The 23,189-nt window shown below is 38.7% G+C and overlaps 1 protein-coding gene across 1 annotated transcript in view; it reads right to left on the reverse strand.

Annotated features, from left to right (window-relative positions):
• Window positions 1-1,067: 1,067 nt before the first annotated feature.
• The window catches only part of LOC135470096 (beta-secretase 1-like), a 41,085-nt gene continuing 18,963 nt past the window's right edge, over window positions 1,068-23,189 (reverse strand). The window contains exons 4-12 of the mRNA XM_064748844.1: window positions 18,827-19,043; window positions 18,174-18,305; window positions 7,882-7,915; window positions 7,547-7,647; window positions 5,931-6,032; window positions 4,700-4,858; window positions 3,866-3,947; window positions 3,149-3,280; window positions 1,068-2,398 (exon numbers count right to left, since the gene is read on the reverse strand). Coding sequence (XP_064604914.1) covers window positions 2,184-2,398; window positions 3,149-3,280; window positions 3,866-3,947; window positions 4,700-4,858; window positions 5,931-6,032; window positions 7,547-7,647; window positions 7,882-7,915; window positions 18,174-18,305; window positions 18,827-19,043 — 1,174 coding nt within the window. The 3' untranslated portion in view covers window positions 1,068-2,183. The remainder of the gene's footprint in view (window positions 2,399-3,148; window positions 3,281-3,865; window positions 3,948-4,699; window positions 4,859-5,930; window positions 6,033-7,546; window positions 7,648-7,881; window positions 7,916-18,173; window positions 18,306-18,826; window positions 19,044-23,189) is intronic.

The raw sequence follows: 23,189 nt of genomic DNA on the forward strand, positions 1-23,189 counted from the left end.
ATTACATATCAGAGATGAGGGCAGAAAAATGTTGAATTTAGGATTTAGTTAAAAAAAAAAAAATGGAACCATTCATCTCGATCGCTATGTTTATATCATGGGAAAAACAGGTGAGCACTATGAAGTACAACAGGGATGGGGGACTTGGCTGTCACACAAGTGGTTTGGCTAAAAGTTGACAGACATGTAAAGCATGTGATTAAACATCATGGGGAGGTATATAGAACAGCAGATTGAAGTACTGCCTGTTCCACTGATAATCACTTTCACAGAACATGCATAGTGCTATAAGAGAGGGAGGTACATGGGGCAGCATGTATATAAAGCTCTTGTACATGTACATGAACACTGATAATAGTCCAAAGAAGTGCATAAAACAACGGACAGTTATACATGTACATGAACAATGATAATAGTCCAAATAAGTGCACAAAACAATGGAAAGTTATACATGAAGAATGATAATAGTCCAAATAAGTGCACAAAACAATGGAAAGTTATACATGTACATGAACAATGATAACAGTCCAAATAAGTGCACAAAATAATGGACAGTTATACATGTACATGAACAATGATAACAGTCCAAATAAGTGCACAAAATAATGGACAGTTATACATGTACATGAACAATGATAACAGTCCAAATAAGTGCACAAAACAACGGACAGTTATACATGTACATGAACAATGATAACAGTCCAAATAAGTGCACAAAACAACGGACAGTTATACATGTACACGAACAATAATAACAGTCCAAATAAGTGCACAAAACAATGAACAGTTACACATGTACATGTACCTATATCCAAACATAGTACATATCCAAAACACCTTGCATCACAAATGTCCTGGGGCTAAAAGACAATTTAATGTACTTTAAAGAGGCTATACGATCAGCCCGTATTCAACTGAAATTTTGCTATTATTTCAAATAGCCCAAGTAATTATATTTCACAAAATATGAGCTTCATCTGTGAAAAGCAGGTTGTATTCTAATCTTTTAAACTTTAGCATCATTTTAACACATATAAACGGTACCTGTACAAGTCTGATATTTATCAAATATTGAGTTTTGGCCACAAATCTCCATTAAAGCTCCACATGGGTCTATGTGCAGATCATTTCTGTGGTAACCGAAGTATCTGACACAAGTCTAAATTACAACCTACTAAAATCCTGCAGAAATAACCTGAATGTCTCAGCAAAACCTTAAAACATTCCAAATTTCAAACACCTTGAACAATTCAAAGTATGTGATGAATATGGTATACCACTGCTTTTCCCTGATTCTAACTACTACATAGTAGTCGTGGTAAAAGACAAAAAATTTCAACCCAAAAGTCTATTTTTATAGGCAAATAAATGTCATGAGATAAGAGCTGAAACTTTTTCGAACTTGATATGAACCTACCTGTGAAACAAACCTCAAAACACCTCTCTAAAATCCTTTCTCTCTAAAAAGGAACACTTTAATACATTCAGGCAAAATGTGCAACTTAACGACAGATGAACTTTGAGGTTATTAACCTTAATTCACACAAGGTTATTTGCATCTCAATTACAAGTATGAATGATTTCAAACTGAGGATTTATACATGTCAAAATCCTTGCATAATTTCCCTTTATAAGCATCATAATTCTACACAATATTTTCAGGTTATCATCCGGACATTGTCAGAGTCACACTTTTAAAAGTTAATAACCAATATGAAGACCCTGTTAACTAAGGAAGTAATCCATTTCCCAGGCCATACTAAGAAATATGAATATGAACATTGACATAATCAATGATGATATTGCATAGGTGCAAAAAATCAAAAAGTAAGGGCTTTTTGTAATATCATCGTTCGGATTGAAAATATAAGTACATGTAGATGACTAACTCCTCATACTATTTTTTGAATGAATAATTAAAGCTTAATTCCACTTATTGCAGTCATCTTGTTTGAAATTACACGCTGACAATGTGACAATGGAGGATTGGATATCTTTCATCATGATATTAATAAGGGGCCGTTCAGGTGTCAGAGTTAGGTTGGGGTTATAAAATATACCACATGTGTTACCTAATGTCTTTCAAGTTGTCAATATATGAATTGGGAGGTAGGAAGTGAGGGGAAGAGGGGGTAGGGAAGTGGGAGAAAGGAGAGGGGGAGGGGAATAAAACACAAGATGTGTTATCTGCTTTCTTCATGCAGAGGCCTCTCGTCATTGTCTTCGCTGTGCCTCCCTTGTTTTCTGCAGGCTGAAAATTTCCTCATCTGCCATTGGATGCCCAGCAGAACCAATGGGAGAATACACAAGACACAGACTCCGGCCATGACGTAAGCCACAATGGTTAAGGTGGTATCATCCCGTACAGGCTTAACATAGGCACACAGGGTAGAGTTACCTAAAACAGAGCAGACAAATGTAAACAATCAGCAGAGCGAATGATGGTAAGAGCAAAGTTAAAACTTTTTCCTGAACCGAAAACATATATTCCCATGAACAGTATTATACGTATACACAGACTTCCCTTCAATGGGGATTTCCCTCACTTAATGGCTACATATATACAGAGAAAAAGGATCATCCTGCTATGAACTACGTCAAGGGTAACTTTTTGTAAATTCTAAACTGATTGATCATGCAAGTTAAGAAGGTCGGGTCACATAAAAGATGTGTAACAAAATTTCACAGTGCAGTACGTTTAGGAGACGCGGACAAAACCTAATCTGTAAACCTCAACAAGGACAAATACAAAAATATATGCATTAATGTAATCAGAATAAAAAATTATGTACACAAAAGATTACATCGTGTCTCCAGAATGACAGACAGATACAGTGATTCCAGTATAATGAATAAGATTACAAACAAAGCTGCTCTGCCATATAACATATAATCTAATCATACACACCTGCTAGTAATTTTCAAAATACTCCACTCTTCCAAATAATTATCGTGTTCATAATTAAGATATCACTTGGCTCTTCGTTTTCAAAAGAGCCAAACAACAAATTTTTCAAGACTGGAAAACATGAAGTTTATGCTGCTGCCTTCGTTTGTTACTAACCTGCTTCTCAGATGTTCGTTTTCAATGAATTAAAACGAAAAATCACCAAGACGTTTTAAAAGAGATGTTTTCCCAAACATTTACCTTTATAGTGGAAAAAGCCTTGTATGAAAGACTTTGAGGTTGTGCATCGAGATTTCCCGAAACCAATGGTTTTATTTTTGCGATCAAAAACAGTATAAAAGGCCTCCATCACAACGGCTCCCAGAACAGTTCCTGCAGATTACAAGACAAATATGGGCAATAATATGTGACTGATTCATTGTTTTTTATTGTATACCATGGAATTTTTCACTTAAACAAAGGCAGTCAGTTTTGTCAGATGTATATATAGAGGATATTCAATTCGTGACCCATTTTGTTCCTAAGGCTGGGATTGAACCCACGCTTTGGGTTTTGTAGCAGCTGAAAGATAAGCATCTTAACCTCTCGCCCATGACCTGCTATTCTACTGAGGTTACTTCGCTTGAAGTTCGAGCTTAAACAGAATACAAAACTGGACTTAAGACTGAGTCAATTTGTCTTTATGGTCTCTATATCTCAAATCTGAATTTGATTCTGTATTTAAGCAACCTTTCAGGGGTCATAACTCTTGCAATTCTAACTGTTACATTCACATGTACAATTGGAAAGTTCACAACTATCACGAAACAGCAATGGTTTCTAGAAGTAATAGGCTGTTGTTACATTTAATGATTACCTGTCACTAATATTGAACTCATAAACGAAGGTATGTTTTGCAGATGTTAACTTAGTTTTCACTTACAATGAATTTTAACAACACACAGAAATTATTCTCACCTGAATCTGAGCTGGATATGGCAAACTTAAAACACTCTTCACCTTGGGCTATGTCAGATAAATCTACGGGACGGAGATAATGCTGAAACAAAAAACATCACTTATTTGGGGTTCTTTACAGATTCCTTAGCATATCAGACGTTGACAGGATGTACATATAAGGTGACACCAATTCTATTTTATATTTTAAAGGCCTGCCATCAACGAAAACTCAAAAAATGGAATAAAACCAAAACTGAAAATATGCTTTTTCTGATCTTGTGGTTTTTAGTGAATTTTCTGCGTTTCAAGGCATTCTGATTATGAAAATGTAAATATGTCTTCAACAGGAACAATTGTTGGCATAATTCATATTCAGAATATTAAAAATGCATCAAAAATGACAGAAAAAGCACATTCAGAGAAGTTATATCTTATGCTAAATGCATTAATCAAGCTTTGCATTTGATGGGAGGCACACAAATTTTTGATAAAAACTGGAATTAAAACTGATAATGCATGGAAACCAACAACAAAGCACAATGAAGGAAGTATGCAAAAGTTATGTGCCGAAGTGGATGGTTTCGAACTTGAACTAAAAATACGCAAAATGAACCTGCAGACAAAATTTTAATCACAGTTCTTACACAGACAACAACAACAACTGATGAGATATACAGAATTTATTAAATATGCAAAATTTATTCAGGCTGATTTTCACACCTGATCTAAGTTTCCACAAAGTGAGCCTGCATACACAATTTTCTGAACATAGGACAATTAATATTTGGAGGATTTATTACATGGAAATCAAACCCGGACAGAAACAAAAGGCATAAAATGATATAAACTTACATGAGGGAACAGGACTAGCTTGAAGACGGAGTTGTACGTATGAGACAAAGACAGACTGATGCTGGGGAAGTTTGAATTTGCTGACTCGTCTTTACTCCAACACATGCTATCATCACCATTCCAAAACTCACTGGAGGGAAACACGGACATCCCTGAAGCCTGAGTCACAAACAAAACTAGCTTATTACACGTATACAGTTAGAAGTTCTATCTGATTTGGTGTTTTACACTGTACAAAGACTCTTTCACTTACTTCGTGACCTCTCAGGCTTGTAGACGCAGTATAGTAGAAGTTTGTAAGTGGAGGAAACCATGAAGATGTACTGGAAGAAACCACTGTACCTGGTGAGCCTGACGCAAGGCTCCCCATTCAAGCCTGCAGCAACTTCAGTAGGCCATGTGATTGGACAGAACTGATTTTAATTTTATTTTGATGTCATAATGTAATCCAGAATTTTTTTCACTTCCATGACAGCAGTCAGGTTTCTGGGTGGAGAAAACTGGAATCCCTGCCTTTGCCAGGTACATGATAAATCCTCAAAGCCGAAGCCAAGCACTAACAGCTCGATTCAAAAACATGAACTAATTAGGGGAACTGCTTGATAAGTATCTTATATGTTACCGGGGTTCCCACAAATTATTTATCTCAAAAATATATGGGAATAAACGCTTTACACAGCAAACGCAAAAAGAACCTCTGAAACCGCCTCATCAACACAGTTATGCATCCAGCAATTTCACGGATGCTGGAAAAAAACTTTCAGGCACCATACTACAGTGTTGTATATATGTATACAATCTAAGCTCAATATCTTTCCATTAGTGTAGGTGCCAAGACACTTCTCTACTTCCAGCCTTCTCCAGGCTCAAAAACAAATAACCCTGATATTGCAGCCTTTTCACGGCCTGAAAGGTCACTTTCAATCTCCAAGCTTTTACAAGTTTTCATGGCCCAAAGGGGAGCCCTGTATATACCACACCAGTTAGTTAACTGAATACTGAATAATAGGTGGGAACCTATTTCTAAAATTATATAAAGTGAAATAAACAACTTTAAATAGTCAATGATAATACATGTACATGTGACAACAACATGTAAAATACACATTTAAGAATTCAAATCTTTTCTTTGAACTGACTAAATAATTCAGTAAAATAACAAAACCAAGCTGAGCGGGGAAAAATGCCAAATCAATAACCCAGCTCTATTTTGCCAAAGTGAACAACTTACCTTCAGCTTTGATTTTATTCTGGTCACCACTTGGTTATACACCTTTATTGGAAGACGCAGATTGGTTGTTCCACTATCCACTATTGTTTTATCAAAATTATACTGAAAATGGAAACAAGGCAAGTCACTATATATTTATTTATTTATTTATTTGATATGGTGTTTTGCGCCGTACTCAAGAATATTCCACTTATACGACAGTGGACAGCATTATGGTGGGAGGAAACCGGGCAGAGCCCGGGGGAAACCCATGACCATCCGCAGGTTGATGTCATACCTTCCCACTTACGACCGGAGAGGAAGCCAACATGAGCTGGACTTGAACTCACAGCGACCACATTGGTGACAGACTCCTGGGTCATTAGGCTGTGCTAGCATGCTAACCAACTGACAAGTCACAATATAAATAGATCTGTAACTGAGACATTGAATATCATGAACATATGAAAGAGTGAGTGAGTGAGTGCTTGGGGTTTAACGTCGTACTTTCTCAGTCATATGACGACGAGATATGAAAGAGAAAACATTTCTTAAATGGACACATGACATATATGGTTATATATTTTTAATATGCAGTTTGGGATAACATGTAACAGTACAAAAAAAATCTCAGCCTTGTTTTTTTGTGAGGTAAAACCTACAGTTTTCCTTACTCCCAAGTGGTCAGTCTACAAATTAATAGCCTGCAGTCATGTCATTAGTGACAGCTATCATAACAATTCTGTGGGGGAAAAAGTGCGAGTGGAGGAGGGAAGGGGGTGCTGGACTGGTAAGCTCACATTTCAAAATTTATAGCCACTGACAGAAAATATGCATGCCTGTATGCATGTTGTACTTAACAATTTTTCAGTCATTTGACGACGAGGAGTCATTTATAGGTATGTGTATATACACATATATACTGTGTCGTCATGTGGCTGGGCAAGTCCATGCCACCAAAAGGCTGCCACCTCTGAAGTATCATGCCAAAGACACTAGGCATGACACCCCACCCAGTTCCATTATACTGACACTGGGCCAACAAGTCCTGTTCCCTTGCTCTAACCTCTCAGTAAAATACACATGTAAAAAATTGCTTTAAACTACAGTTTTCCTCACTCCCTAGTGGTCAGATTAGAGATTAGCCTGCTGTCATGGTGTCAATGATGATAGCAGTCACAACAAATTTGTAGCAGGGAAAGAGCGAATTGGAGTATGTGAAATGGAGAGTGGGGCATTTTGCTAAGCTGTTAAGTTCACAGTTAACACAAAATATACATGCAATAGAGGTTTAATTTGAGACATAAATACACTCCAAAAAAGAAAAATTTTTTTTTTTGTATTTCCTGCGTAACTATTTATTATCATTACCAATGACCTAAATGAGGCATAAATAAACTTACACTGTAGATAACAGAAATGAAATATGACAGAATTAAGCTTTTAGGAACAGTAGGAAATCATGCAAGAGGTTTGAAGAAGCTGTTGATCAACAGAGACGAGAAAACTGTAATATTTGTACAAAATTGCTCAGGACTGAAATTGGGCCTCCCATACAGCACCCCAGTAATGATAGTTAAGGAAGAATAGACACAAAAGCAAATAAGGACATATAAGCCTGCAGGCAATATCCTTACCTCTTTACAGTCCATGTTTAAACTCTCAGCATCCACTTCCACATCGGTAATCACCACTTCATAGTACCACTCTCTGTGTATAGGTGAGGTAAAGAGGGGACCTTCATACAGTGACTCATCCACACCACCTATAACCTGATAATAATGAGACAACACATCAGTAATGATCAACTCCTACATACAGAGCTACCTGTGTATGGGTGTAGTAAAGAGGGGACCTTCATGCAGAGACTCATCCACACCACCTATAACCTGATAATAATGACATAATACATCAGTAATGATCAACTCATACATATAGCTCTACCTGTGTATGGGTGTAGTAAAGAGGGGACCTTCATACAGCGACTCATCCACACCACCTATAACCTGATAATAATGAGATAACACATCAGTAATGATCATATAGCTCTCCCTGTGTATGGGTGAATTAAAGAGGGGAGATTCATGCAGAGACTCATCCACACCACCTGTAACCTGACAATAATGAGATAACATATCAGTAATGATCAACTCATACATATAGATCTACCTGTGTATGGGTGTAGTAAAGAGGGGACCTTCATGCAGAGGCTCATTCACACCACCTATAACCTGATAATAATGAGATAACACATCAGTAATAATCACCTCATACATATAGCTCTCCCTGTGTATGGGTGAGGTGAAGAGGGGACCTTCATACAGCGACTCATCCACATCACTGATTAGCTGATAATAATGAGATAACACAACAGTAATGATCACCTCATACATGTACATGTAGCCCTCCCTCTGTATGGGTGTAGTAAAGAGGGGACCTTCATACAGTGACTCATCCACACCCCTTATAACAATGTAACACATCAGTAATGATCACCTCATAAAGGTAGCCCTCCCTGTGTATCAGTGTGGTGAAGAGGGGACCTTCATACTGGCACATAATGATGAGTGTAACAGAACAGATGAGTGTAAAATTACAGATTAACAAGCACAAACAAGATTCACCACTGGTGTGAAATCATGGAGGCCAGATAATCTAGGAAATGCCAAATAAATTAACAACAGTATAGCCAGGATATTGAAACTATTATTAAAATGTGAGCATTTTTCTGAGGTTTAAACAGGACTGCATGCACATTTTTACTAATTACTCCACTGGGCTGAGCAAATGATCAACTTATGGGATGCCTGGACCCATGAAGAGAGCCCTCATCAATCCATGATGACTGCATGATCAACCCATGAAGAGAACCCTCATCAATCCATGATGACTGCATGAGCAACCCATGAAGACAGCTCTCATCAATCCATGATGACTGCATGATAAACCCATGAAGAGAACCCTAATCAATCCATGATGACAGCATGATCAACCCATGAAGACAGCCCTTCACGATCGTTAGAAGGTATAAATACAAAAATAACACTTGAAATATACTCATTTGATGTATAAATGACATATTTACCTCACTGGAAAGCCTTGAAAAATAAGAAAAATAATAAAAACATCAGGGTCAAAACCAACTAAGTAAGTGGATTTTCAATTGTACTTGAATTCTATTTCTGTTTTTTTTTAGTGTCAACTTATCCATAAAATGCAAAATAAAATTGGTGTCACTTCAGGTGCAAAATAATAATAATTATTTTCTAATAATGCTCATTTCAGAGAGTGTTGGGTAACGCCCATAAAACGTATTATTTAGCCTTTATTCCCTGGAGTAGTTAGAGCCTTAACTCTAGATTGTACTGTAAATAATAACCAGCTGTGAAAAGGGTCCTGGGTTAATTGCTCAACACTTTATTTACAACACCGATTAAGCGGTGCATTAATACTGAACTGGGATAGGCAATCCCAAGTAACTGGGTTTGTTAATAACATTTATACGTACTGTTTTGGAAAGCCTAATGTACAAAATAAAAATGACGGTTTCCTGATCTATATCTGCAAACTGTAGTTTAAATATGTATTTAGCCGAGAACTTACTGCCAAACATGGACAGCACAAGTTACACGTAAACTGCTTCTGACTCCTAAATCAGAGGATTCACTGTTTTATTACTTGTAACTCTACATCTCTCCATCTTTATTACACAGACAACACAAGTTACACGTAAACTGCTTCTGACTCCCAAATCAGAGGATTAACTGTTTTATTACTTGTAACTCTACATCTCTCCATCATTATTACACAGACAGCACAAGTTACACGTAAACTGCTTCTGACTTCCAAATCAGAGGATTAACTGTTTCATTATTTTTAACTCTACATCTCTCCATCATTATTACACAGACAGCACAAGTTACACATAAATTGCTTCTGACTTCCAAATCAGAGAATTAACTGTTTCATTATTTGTAACTCTACATCTCTCCATCATTATTACACAGACAGCACAAGTTACACGTAAACTGCTTCTGACTCCTAAATCAGAGGATTAACTGTTTTATTATTGGAAACACTACATCTCTCCATCATTATTACACAGACAACACAAGTTACACGTAAACTGCTTCTGACTCCCAAATCAGAGGATTAACTGTTTCATTATTGGTAACACTACATCTCTCCATCATTATTACACAGACAACACAAGTTACACGTAAACTGCTTCTGACTCCCAAATCAGAGGATTAACTGTTTTATTATTGGTAACACTACATCTCTCCATCATTATTACACAGACAACACAAGTTACACGTAAACTGCTTCTGACTCCCAAATCAGAGGATTAACTGTTTCATTATTGGTAACACTACATCTCTCCATCATTATTACACAGACAACACAAGTTACACGTAAACTGCTTCTGACTTCCAAATCAGAAGATTAACTGTTTCATTATTTTTAACTCTACATCTCTCCATCATTATTACACAGACAGCACAAGTTACACATAAATTGCTTCTGACTTCCAAATCAGAGAATTAACTGTTTCATTATTTGTAACTCTACATCTCTCCATCATTATTACAGAGACAGCACAAGTTACACGTAAACTGCTTCTGACTCCTAAATCAGAGGATTAACTGTTTTATTATTGGTAACACTACATCTCTCCATCATTATTACACAGACAGCACAAGTTACACGTAAACTGCTTCTGACTTCCAAATCAGAGGATTAACTGTTTTATTACTTGTAACTGTACATCTTCCCATCATTATTACACAGACAGCACAAGTTACACGTAAACTGCTTCTGACTCCCAAATCAGAGGATTAACTGTTTTATTATTGGTAACACTACATCTCTCCATCATTATTACACAGACAACACAAGTTACACGTAAACTGTTTCTGACTCCTAAATCAGAGGATTAACTGTTTTATTACTTGTAACTGTACATCTTCCCATCATTATTACACAGACAGCACAAGTTACACGTAAACTGCTTCTGACTCCCAAATCAGAGGATTAACTGTTTTATTATTGCTAACACTACATCTCTCCATCATTATTACATGAGCACTTTATTAAAACACATGATTCAACATAACACTGTCACTGTTTCCCCCAATTTCTTCTTCAAAACTGTTACTGCGCACATCTGTACATACTTTCAACAGTTCCAGAGAAGAAAATCAGAAGATCTTCTATGCACTTAGAGGCTTGGATACCACGTCAGTATTCAATGAAAGTCATGATATTTTTCTGATTTGGTTTAAAAAATAAACACACAGTCCCTCTTTTTATATTTTATGTATAACAGGATATCAGTTGCTAAAAATCTTAATAAAACATGTGCCACTTATGACAAGTTAGGCACAGTGTTGTAATATATTTATTTATTTAATCAGTTTGTGTTTTATGATGCACATAAAGTGAATATTTCACTTATGATGGTGGCTAGACTTATGGTTGGAAGAACCTGGACAGAGCTTGACTTGAACTCACCGCCACAGCATTGGAGACTCTCCTGGGTCACTGTGCTGCTCTAGCACACATTGTGCCACAAAGGCCCTACAGCGTTGTAATGAGGGAGAGGTGTAACAAGCCGTAAGACTTTTTCTTTGACCTTTCTAATAATGCTCACCTTACATTTCAGAGACTGTTGGGTAACGCCCATAAAACGTATTATTTAGCCTTTATTCCCTGAAGCAGTTAGAGCCTTAACTCTAGGTTGTACTGTAAATAATAACCAGCTGTGACAAGGGTCCTGGGTTAATTGCTCAACACTTCATTTACAACACCAATTAAGCGGTGCATTAATACTGAACTGGGATAGGCAATCCCAAGTAATTGGGTTTGTTGATCACATTTATATGTATTGTTTTGGAACAGAAAGGCTGGGTAATCTTATAAATGTCAAATTCAATGCAGAATAGTAAACCCTTGACAAGCCCAAATATGCCACAGCCCAGACATCCCTTACAGCATACCTCACTCACACCCCCCCCCCCCCCACTTCACCCCCACCCTCCATTATGTCGTGCTGTCTTGCCACTTACATGTATTATATGAAGGACCATTTTTTATAAGGCAATGTAATGACCCAGGAGCCTCTCACCAATGCGGTCGCTGTGAGTTCAAGTCCAGCCCATGCTGGCTTCCTTTCTGGTCGTAAGTGGGGAGGTCTGCAAGCAACCTGCGGATGGTCGTCGGTTTCCCCCGGGCTCTGCCCGGTTTCCTCCCACCATAATGCCGGCCACCGTCGTATAATTGAAATATTCTTGAGTACGGCGTAAAACACCAATCAAATAAATAAATAAATTTATTTATAAGAAACTAGGCACAAAATATTCAAATTTGACTGACCAGCCAATCAACAGACAGAACAATCAGCTTAGCTGCAGATAATAATCTCATATGTCTTGAGGTACTGCACCAGACAGACAGACAGACAGACAGACAGACAGAGATCTCTGGGTAGATGTATGAAGTCACATCCTAAATACAGTTTACAAGAATAAGTAAAAAGAAACACACCCACATATTCTGGTTGGTTCAGGCCCACAAACGTTGTAACACTCAAACCCAAACAATATTGCCTAGGTCAATAATCTGAAGAATGTGGGGGGAAAATTTAAGCAACATTTAGAAAACAATTAATAAGGTTATAATACCTCGTTTAATACAAACGAGTGTTCCAAAACTAATTGTTGCATGATTAGTAATTTTTGAAAAGTCCTGTTGATAAAAATGTTATGGTCATCCACTCACACAAAATCCCAATCTGTAAAATCGAGAAAAATGAACATTTTAAAGCTTTAACACCTGGATAATCTGGTGATATTCATGGAAATGACACGTGCAGCTAATTTAATAAGATTTTGTAGACACACCACATGCAGCCACTATAAACAGGCAGGTGCAAACCAGCATGCATCCATTATAATCACAAGGTGGACATAAAAAAAAAATTAAGTGTAAATCGATAAGAGCACTGTGTATTTCTTTACTTCATCCTACACTGGTTCTCCTAGTTGAGCTAATACTTTATTTTATTTCTTTACTTTCTATTGTTAAGTACGACGTTAGAAGCCCAAGCACTCACTCACTTTATTTTCTTCCACTTCAAACAAACTGATCGCCGGGGGTAAAAACACTGCTTGTGGGACTGACTACAATTACATGAGAACAAAGATAACAGTAACAATAGAGATTCCTTTGCTAAAAGTATTGATTATTTTCCATCTGTACAACTTGAGCTATTGTGACAAGGCTTCCACTTCGGCGTTCGTAACTGTTACATGTCAAAGGATAGCCCAAGTCAACCCATTCACATGGTAATACCTTATTATCAATCAATGCAGGAGTCACCGGAAACTCACTCGAGGCAGCTGTCTAATGAGGGAACGTGAGTCTGCCAAATCTGAGGCAAACTTTTGCTTCTCACCTTCACGAATGCCCTTGTTAAGGAGAGTCTACCCGTGGGGAGAGATCCTCAACTTTTAACTACCTCAGAGACCAGATGACTCCCAGCAGCGATATTAACAGTCATCCCAATAATCATCAAAGACATGCACAGATTCTAGATCAGGCCTCTCAATGTCCGCCCCAAGCTTCGCAAACAATACAACAGACGGAATTGGGAGGGGGGCATAACTTAAGAGTCGCCAATTAAACATGTACGGCCTCTAAGACAATCTGCACCCCTGGCGCCCACTCTCACCTCCTCTCCTCCCCACGGGATCCGTTGGCTCCTAATTATATTGTTCCTTGGCAACCTCCTCTCCCCAGATGGAGAGCATTACACGGCTTCCGCAAACAATAATCACAAGTGTTAGGGATAAACTGCTGGAGCTTTCGATCGCTCCCCGAGGTACATGCACGAAAACTCAAAGGCTTCTTCTCATTACCTTTAACCGTTCATACCTCCTGCTCAGATAGGATACAAACAATTACCTTGGCCCTCAAAGCATTTCAGTTGTACTGTGAGAACTTCAGTAACCCATTACATGGACTTTCAGGATTTTTTTTTTCTTCTTTTTTACAAATATCAGTAAAGGTTTTCACATTCTTTTCAATATCAGGAAACCTCTTCTTGAAACTTAAATGAATTTCTGATGCTCTGTTCACATGATACTCATAATCCCTAACCAGGAATGCTGCTGAGATCATGTGGACACTCAATAGACATACAAAGGCAGGCTTGCCACAGATACATTGTGCATTACAAAATTGGTTATATTTCATGACTTTTTCATCCCCAAATATGACAATAACTTCTTGATCCCACACAAATAGACTTAGCACAGTAGAAAAGCACTGACACTCCCAAAAAACTGAGAAGTCACATTTCTGACGTTTCAATATTTCGACGAAATTTTATTTGTCGTTTTTCAGTATCCTAAAATAAGACAATTATTCCAGACTTAATTCTACCATTACTGCACCAATAAACGGTATACATGTAGCACCGATGTTTCGCCATGGGATTGGAAAAGAAATAAAAATCCATTCATGATCATTCACACGATGAACATGAAAAGCATATGAAAAGAAATTTCAGGACTTTGCCCAAAATCTTTGATTATTATTTATTATTTTTTGACTGGAACTTTATGCTGTACTCAAGAATATTTCACTTTTACGACGGTGGCCAGCATTACGGTGGGTGGAAACCCACGACCATCCGCAGGTTGCTAGAAGGACCTTCCCACTTACAAAAATCTTTAAACTTTATGGCTTATTTATGTCCATTTATGACTGTGATATTTCCTCATGGCTATTCATTTACTTTCATGACTGGCAACTATTGAAAGGAATGACAAGATGTTAGAAGAAAAAGACAAAGAAAAGAAGTGCATTTGCATGAAAGGATGTTCTTCAACTGAAACCAATTGTCCATCATGAGTTAGATAAATGTGATGAACACCCAAAGTGGCAGAATGTCATGGTAGCAGTATTCCTGTCATGGCTTATTTATTTATTTATTTATTTGATTGGTGTCTTACACCGTACTCAAGAATATTTCACTTATACGACGGTGGCCAGCATTATGGTGGGAGGAAACCGGGGCACAGCACGGGGGAAACCCACGACCATCCGCAGGTTGCTGGAAGACCTTCCCACATACGGCCGGAGAGGAAGCCAGCATGAGCTGGACTTGAACTCTCAGCAACCGCATTGGTGTGAGGCTCCTGGGTCATTGCGCTGTGCTAGCGCGCTAGCCGACTGAGCCATGGAGCCCCCTGGTCATGGCTTAGCACTGATGGAATGAAACTATCCAGAAATGCTGGTGGGTAATCAAAGCAATTAAGCCCACACACTTCCAAACAGGAAATTGTCTTCAAGCATGTCAACCACTGTTTGGAACACTTAAAACAGGCTTCTAATAACTGACCTTAAACTGTGACATTAACTTAACTTGACATAAACATAGCTGTCTGGAGGGAATTCACTGACTTAGCCAAATGGACATTCTAGTTCTGCCCCTTTCTAGACAATGTGCTTGCTGATATCAACAGAGACATCACTGGAAACATGACTAATGGTGTGGACCATTACTCTTCACATTCACCTTTTTGGGAAATAGGGTCAGTAGTTCACAATTTGCTTTTGACAACACAAATGGAACATTACTGTTGGATGATATATTTTATGGAGGGTTTTCAGCAATGACGTAATTTATTTCGATAAATTCTTGCTGTTATCTTCACACGCATTTTCACAAGTCCATCTTTCACGCAATACAAACCTAAAAATTACTGGAAGTCAAAATGTTTTTATTGTGTCATGTCTGTTAGCATGGGATCCAATTCAGAGCTGTTCTCAATAGTTACCTTTCAAGAGGAATGCCATACTGGATAAAGTACTTTTATTAGAGTAGACAGCAGACTGTTGTTTTTTTAAGCGACAATAGCCCTGTAAATTACTTATTTATTTTTGGTATTAAACACTGCAGGCAACAACTTGTTTAATTATACAGGTATGACAGCTGTCAGGATTATGTGAGGAGGGGGACTGTAGGAAATCACAAGTATTTTGACATGTACTGGACAGATCTCTTGACTCCGAGTCGCAGCTAAAAAAGTGAGAGCTGCATGGATTTCAACATGCAGCCACATTGCTCAAGGCCCTGATAGTCGCAGTGAGCCAGCATATCCATCTTAGCCAGCCAGTCCCTCCCGGGACTGAAAGAGCTGTATCTGTATTTCTATAAACTAACTGGGAGGAATGTAAAAAGGTGCACATGTGAGTCTATGCTGTACATGCATTTTTGGTCAATGGGTGGCTCGAGAGAGAGGAGTTTGTAATGTCACGCCCAATCTAACTGCCACCATCCACATATTAAACATAACTCATTTATGATGAATAGGACAGGGTGTAAGTTTAGATCAGGCTCTGGGGATGGAGTTGGGGACAACCTCTGTTGCCACGACCAGCCCCTCACTGATAACGACACGTAGCATGTCCTAGCTGGTTTGGTCCTGACCTTACGTCAGCATGTTTTATGGGAACACATGAAGGACTGCCATAAGCATACATGTAGCCTGTCCTGGCTGGTTTGGTCCTGACCTTACGTCAACATGTTTTATGGGAACACATGAAGAACTGCCATAAGCATATATGTAGCATGTCCTGGCTGGTATGATCCTGACCTTACGTCAACATGTTTTATGGGAACACATGAAGGACTGCCATAAGCATACATGTAGCCTGTCCTGGCTGGTTTGGTCCTGACCTAACGTCAACATGTTTTATGGGAACACATGAAGAACTGCCATAAGCATACATGTAGCATGTCCTGGCTGTATGATCCTGACCTTACGTCAACATGTTTTATGGGAACACATGAAGGACTGCCATAAGCATACATGTAGGCCTGTCCCTGGCTGGTTTGGTCCTGACCTTACGCAACATGTTTTATGGGAACACATGAAGAACTGCCATAAGCATACATGTAGCATGTCCCTGGCTGGTATGACCCTGACCTTACTTCAACATGTTTTATGGGAACACATGAAGAACTGCCATAAGCATATATGTAGCATGTCCTGGCTGGTATGACCCTGACCTTACGTCAACATGTTTTATGGGAACACATGAAGAACTGCCATAAGCATACATGTAGCCTGTCCTGGCTGGTATGATCCTGACCTTACGTCAACATGTTTTATGGGAACACATGAAGAACTGCCATAAGCATACATGTAGCATGTCCTGGCTGGTATGATCCTGACCTTACGTCAACATGTTTTATGGGAACACATGAAGGACTGCCATAAGCATACATGTAGCCTATCCTGGCTGGTTTGGTCCTGACATTACGTCAGCATGTTTTATGGGAACACATGAAGGACTGCATAAGCATACATGTAGCATGTCCTGGCTGGTTTGGTCCTGACATTACGTCAACATGTTTTATGGGAACACATGAAGGACTGCCATAAGCATACATGTAGCATGTCCTGGCTGGTTTGGTCCTGACATTACGTCAGCATGTTTTATGGGAACACATGAAGGACTGCCATAAGCACACATGTAGCATGTCCTGGCTGGTTTGGTCCTGACATTACGTCAACATGTTTTATGGGAACACATGAAGGACTGCCATAAGCATACATGTAGCATGTCCTGGCTGGTTTGGTCCTGACATTACGTCAACATGTTTTATGGGAAAACATGAAGAACTGCCATAAGCATACATGTAGCATGTCCTGGCTGGTTTGGTCCTGACATTACGTCAGCATGTTTTATGAGAACACATGAAGAACTGCCATAAGCATACATGTAGCCTGTCCTGGCTGGTTTGGTCCTGACATTACGTCAGCATGTTTTATGAGAAACACATTGAAGGACTGCCATAAGCATGTCTCAGTTTATTTCACCTGTAAATCAGGCCACCACCATTACATCAATAAAATATGCCTTTAGTAATGGTGTAAAAGGTCTCAGGGGGTCGGGGATGGGTATTTGCCATTTCAACATACATATAATTTACTTGAGATTTTCTGTTTTTTTTGGTATCTTTTCTAGGGTGATTTCAATCAATTTTATCCAGTGCAACTTAAATTCCAAAAGTCTAAAATATGGTAGGCAGATCTCTGGCTAGTACAACAGTATGTCCTTCAGAGCCCTCATGTACATGTACATACATGTATGTGCATGTTTATATTTACATACAATGCTATGAGTGCTTCCCAAGACCTGTCCCAAGGGCCTCTGGGAGCATCATGTACATGTACCCAATAAACTTACCATTGTGCCTGCCATAGCCAATCCCGTGGAGTCGGCATTGAGGACTGGGCCGCACAGCTGCATAGAGAACACACTTTCTACCTGAGCAGATTTGATCAGGCTGTCAAAGTACGGCTCCACTGTGGAATCCGGCTGAAACCAGAGGAGATAACACAGTAAACAAGCTGAAAATTAACACTATTTGTGACAATGATGACCCATGCTTCACTGAGGTAGAAATTATAACCACCGAGGTAGAAATTATAACCACCGAGGTAGATATTATAACCACCGAGGTAGAAATTATAACCACTGAGGTAGAAATTATAACCACTGACTCCAAAACCCTGAATACTGTTTGTAAGTTTTATACTAACAAATTCAAGAATACTACTATTTCATCTAGGTCATAAATGTGCAAATTGTATAAATATCATGTCTCCACACGAATCAAAAGTGTCATTATATAGGTCATATGCTGATTGTGCCTTTGTGTACGAAGACAGAAATTCAGATGAGGTGAACAGTGTTGCCATTCTGGAAGGCAACACTGAGCTGACTGGAGCTCAATGATTTATAAATCATTTGTCAAAGGAACTGATAATGATCAAGTATAATGGTAAAATATATCAGTCAAACTCTTTTATTGCCGGAGGTTCCATCTTCTGACTTACCCTAGCTATTTTTGCATAGGCTAAGCCAAGAATGCCCTGCCAGTTGGAGGCGTTGATGAAGAAGCCCTGGGAGTCTGTGATACAGGCCACCTGAGCAGGGACAGTGATGTCCGGCAGGATGGACAGAGTCACCTGGTCCCTCACTAGGGGCCCCTCCCACTTCCCTTGGGTGTAGGGCACATTCACCATCATACCCAGCTCCTCTAAGGTAGATGAACTGTAAAGGTACAATAGAGACCTACATTGTATACATGTATACATATCGAGGGATATGGGACTTGATTGGTTGATGTTTGCCGTGCTCAAGTAGTTTTCACTTTAAGTTAAAAATGTATGACAACAGGCGAGTTTTTAGGTAGATGAGCAAACTGGGATACATGAAAGCAAAAATGAAATATAGCTCCTAAAGCAGCCATGCTGGGGTTCAAGCCGGTATTGCTGGCCTACGCGGTGTCACTTCTGGTTACCTTTATGGTGTCCATGTATAGATACATAACCAACTTAAATAGAAAGCTAACATTCTTTGTAGTCATAAGTGCATTGTAAGTCCACTGTATATCATGTATATGCCAAACAAAGTAAATCAACCTTTGGACAATATTTGAAGGTGTGCATGTCCCCTCTTTTTCAACACAGCTCAACGATTTTCATCATACATAGAGTACATAGATAGTGCTTTGCAGTCAGGGATTTTCAGCTTTACAGTTGTAAGAGTTTTCTGTTATAGAACCTCTAAATATGGTGGAAATTGCACTTTTTCGCAATTTCATCGCTATTTGGAACAGAACTATACGCCGCAGGAAAGAAATAAGACCAGATTCATCATCAGGATAAATTCAAAATAAATAACTGATTTCTGTACGCTTCATCTACTCCACCATGTTCTATCTGCATACCGAATTTCAGCTCAAACGTATAAAATCTTCTCAGGAAAATGATAAGTGAACTCTTTCTGTCAACCACAATATGGCAGCAAAAGTACCTTAACTGAGAGGTGTCTATGCACTGATATATAAGCAACTTAATTAGAAAGCGCACAATCTTCCTAAACATCAATGCACTGTTTGTAGACTATATAATATATACATATAAATGTATTGAAACTAGTCAGTCGACCTGTGGACAATATTTGAAGGCGTACATGTCCGGTGTTTTTTTAACACAGCTCAACGATTTTCAGCATACATATATTACATACATAGCCCTTATTACACCGCGATTTTCAGCTCTACAACTGCAACAGTTTTCTGTCAAGCGACTAGCAAAATATGGGGGAAATGTGTTTTCTTGCAGTCTAATCGCAATTTACGACAAAAGTATACACATTCTACATCGCAGAAGTATTTCAATTTTGAAAAATGATGATTTTTTTTGGCATGCGCTCCTTCCATTTTGCTGACGTCACTTCCGGTTATGTAAAATTTTTCTGCTTGCCTTGGGATGATGTTAGGCCGTAAGATTCCATCTCTAGCTTCATTGGTTAAATGCATTTTTGCTAGTAATTTCGAAAAGCCCAGAATATCAGTCTCGTGTGTGCATGTCTTACCGTTTAAAATCCATAATAAAGTTCCTAAAATTTATAAAGCTGTTCACATTTTAACTTTTTCAAACTTTACAGTCATTTTAATACAATATGTAGTACAGATATGAATCTTGAAAGACAATAAATGGAGATATTCTTGGTAAATGCAGAAAATTTGATTCATGAATACTGACTTTTTGCCAAAAATATCTGGTATAGCTTCTTTCAAATATACTTAACACGATTGCCCTGTAACATGTTAGCCATTAGCAGTATAATATACTATTTTCCAAATCATTTGTACGAGTGTGTACATGTACATGTTATGTACATGTTTATTTATCTATTTATTTATTTATTTGATTGGTGTTTAATGTCACACTAAAGAACATTTTACTTATAATATGGTTGGAGGAACCAACCAGAACCCGCAGGAAACACAACCTTCCCCAGGTTGCTGACAGACCTTCATATGTACAACCAGAGAGGAAGCCAGCATGAGCTGGACTTGAAGATCACATTGGTGAAAGGTTACTTGGTCATTGTGCTGTACTGTGCTAGTACACTAACCACCAGGCCCCAGCCACTGTTTAAACGTTTCACTTTAGAGAAGTTATAGTTCCTGAAAATCTTTGGGCTCCCAAACTGTTAGGCACCAAAACTAATGAAGCTGTACTAAAACTAACAAGTGAAAAGTGTAAGCTTCACCACAAAAACTAATATTTTGGGCGCAAATTTTTGGACATTTACAGTTATTTACTTTTTTACTAATACCGGAGAGCCAAAGATATATTTATACAAAGAGGTTCATGTAGAACAGCCATTTACAGCTCTTTTTTTTTTTGGTTTGCTACATGTAGTTGGTTTTCTAGGCTGAAACCTGGACGTTGCGCTTCAATCATTTGGCAATGAAATACAGTCATTACCAGTAAAAGCGAAATACGATCACCACAATGATTGTTAGAAGCGATAATAAAATGTGATGTGACAGCGGTGTGCTGGTACTAGAGAACGCATTCGCCATTCCTGAGTGCTTCCAGTTAACCACAACTGGGCCATTCATCAAACCATGTGTGTATGTAACTGTCGAAGAGGTAGACTAATAATCAACGGTTTGGGGTAAATAATACCCCTATCATTCATAGAGGGCTGAATCTGGTTATATACCCTGCACATCCTTCTCTTCATTTATTACCCAGAAGACAGGGGGTTTCTGTAGTTATTATCTAGACTGGAGGACCTGGCGGCGATTCATCATGGCTACCCATGACAGGGGGAGATAATGCCGCTTCTGTGGGAAAGCTCCAGACTTCACAACGGAGATCATAATTCACTTAGTGCCAAGGTAATGATGCTGCAAATAAAGTGACTGGCTGGCCAGCCCGGCTAGGGGAAGAGCATCTTGCACTGGAGATTTATAAACGTGGGATCAAGTGAATAGATGGGGCCGAGATTGCTTCATTTCTGTGTCAGTTTTGATTACAGTGGGCCTTGTGCAAACCCTTGGTCCTGTTTCCTATCAAGCCTGGAAAGGTTCGGATCAATACAAACCCCCATCAATAACTTATTTCCACTAATATACCTGCTGTTAACTGCAAGCAGGCCAATAGACTGTATCTGGTGCCTTCCCTGTAGACCTTATCACTTAACCTCATCCACGCTCCCTAACTAGCCATTTCTCTGTATTGACACCTCTCTGAACCTTCCAGCCTCAGGGAGAGGGCCACCTGTCAGATTTGCCCCTCACCCACCGACACGCCCCACAGCACAATAACTGATAAGCCACAACCTTACTTAACAGGTCTATTCATATACATGGTCTTTACATTCCACACAACTTTTCGAGCTTGATATTTTAAGGAATGCTCCATGTACAATATATTTGCTTTTAGTATTCCATATATGCATCTATATTTTACTGTATTTAAATCTGTTTATGGCCTTAAAGAAGCACACTGAGAAATGAACCCAGTTACTAAACTATCCTGAGGGAAAAACAGAACAAAAAAGAAAAGAAAGGACAAAAAGAGACAAATATGACATCTTTTCTACAAGGTTTCTACCAGCCAGCACTTCATCCCACCATTATTGATATACATATACAAGTCTTCATACGACTCTATCATGGCTTTAATGTGCAGACAATCAATCATACAGATCAATCCATAAATACACAGGAAATCAAAGTTTCAGGTTCCTAGCAAGAGACCATCACGTAGATAAAGCCTGAAGAAAGATTTATATAAAGTCTGTAGAGACAGTCGCAGACAGACAAGTTGATAGAGAGATCAAGAAACAGATGGAGAGACAAACTATTTTGACATTTACAATAAAGTACTAAAGCTACTATACGTGGTATCAGAAAGGCATCAGGTTCCCATAAACCAGCAACTACATGTACATGGATTGTGGAGATATACATGTATACGTACACGGTTAAGATTGTACAAATACCTCCGTGGACCAGGCAGGATTGACCACATAGATGACCACAAAATACTGAATATGCCATGTCATTCTTGAGCTGTGTATGGGGATCAGGGTTGGCTAAAGGGGATCAGGGCTGGCTAAAGGGGATCAGGGCTGGCTAAAGGGGATCAGGGCTGGCTAAAGGTGATGATGGTGGTGGTTCGGTATAAATACAAACAATTCTAACAAACAGTTACTATGGTCTTTTGTATTGTACATAACTGTGTACATGTACATGTGTGTATTACTGTTCTATCTTTCAAGGGCCTTTCAAGGCAGAGGTGGTTAGTGAGTAAGTACTGCACAATGAGACAGGAGCCTCTCAATATTAAATGCAGTTGCTGTGAGTTCAATCTAGCTCAAGCCGACTTC

The sequence above is a fragment of the Liolophura sinensis genome, chromosome 7, assembly GCF_032854445.1.
Source record: "Liolophura sinensis isolate JHLJ2023 chromosome 7, CUHK_Ljap_v2, whole genome shotgun sequence".
Lineage (NCBI taxonomy): Eukaryota > Metazoa > Mollusca > Polyplacophora > Chitonida > Chitonidae > Liolophura > Liolophura sinensis.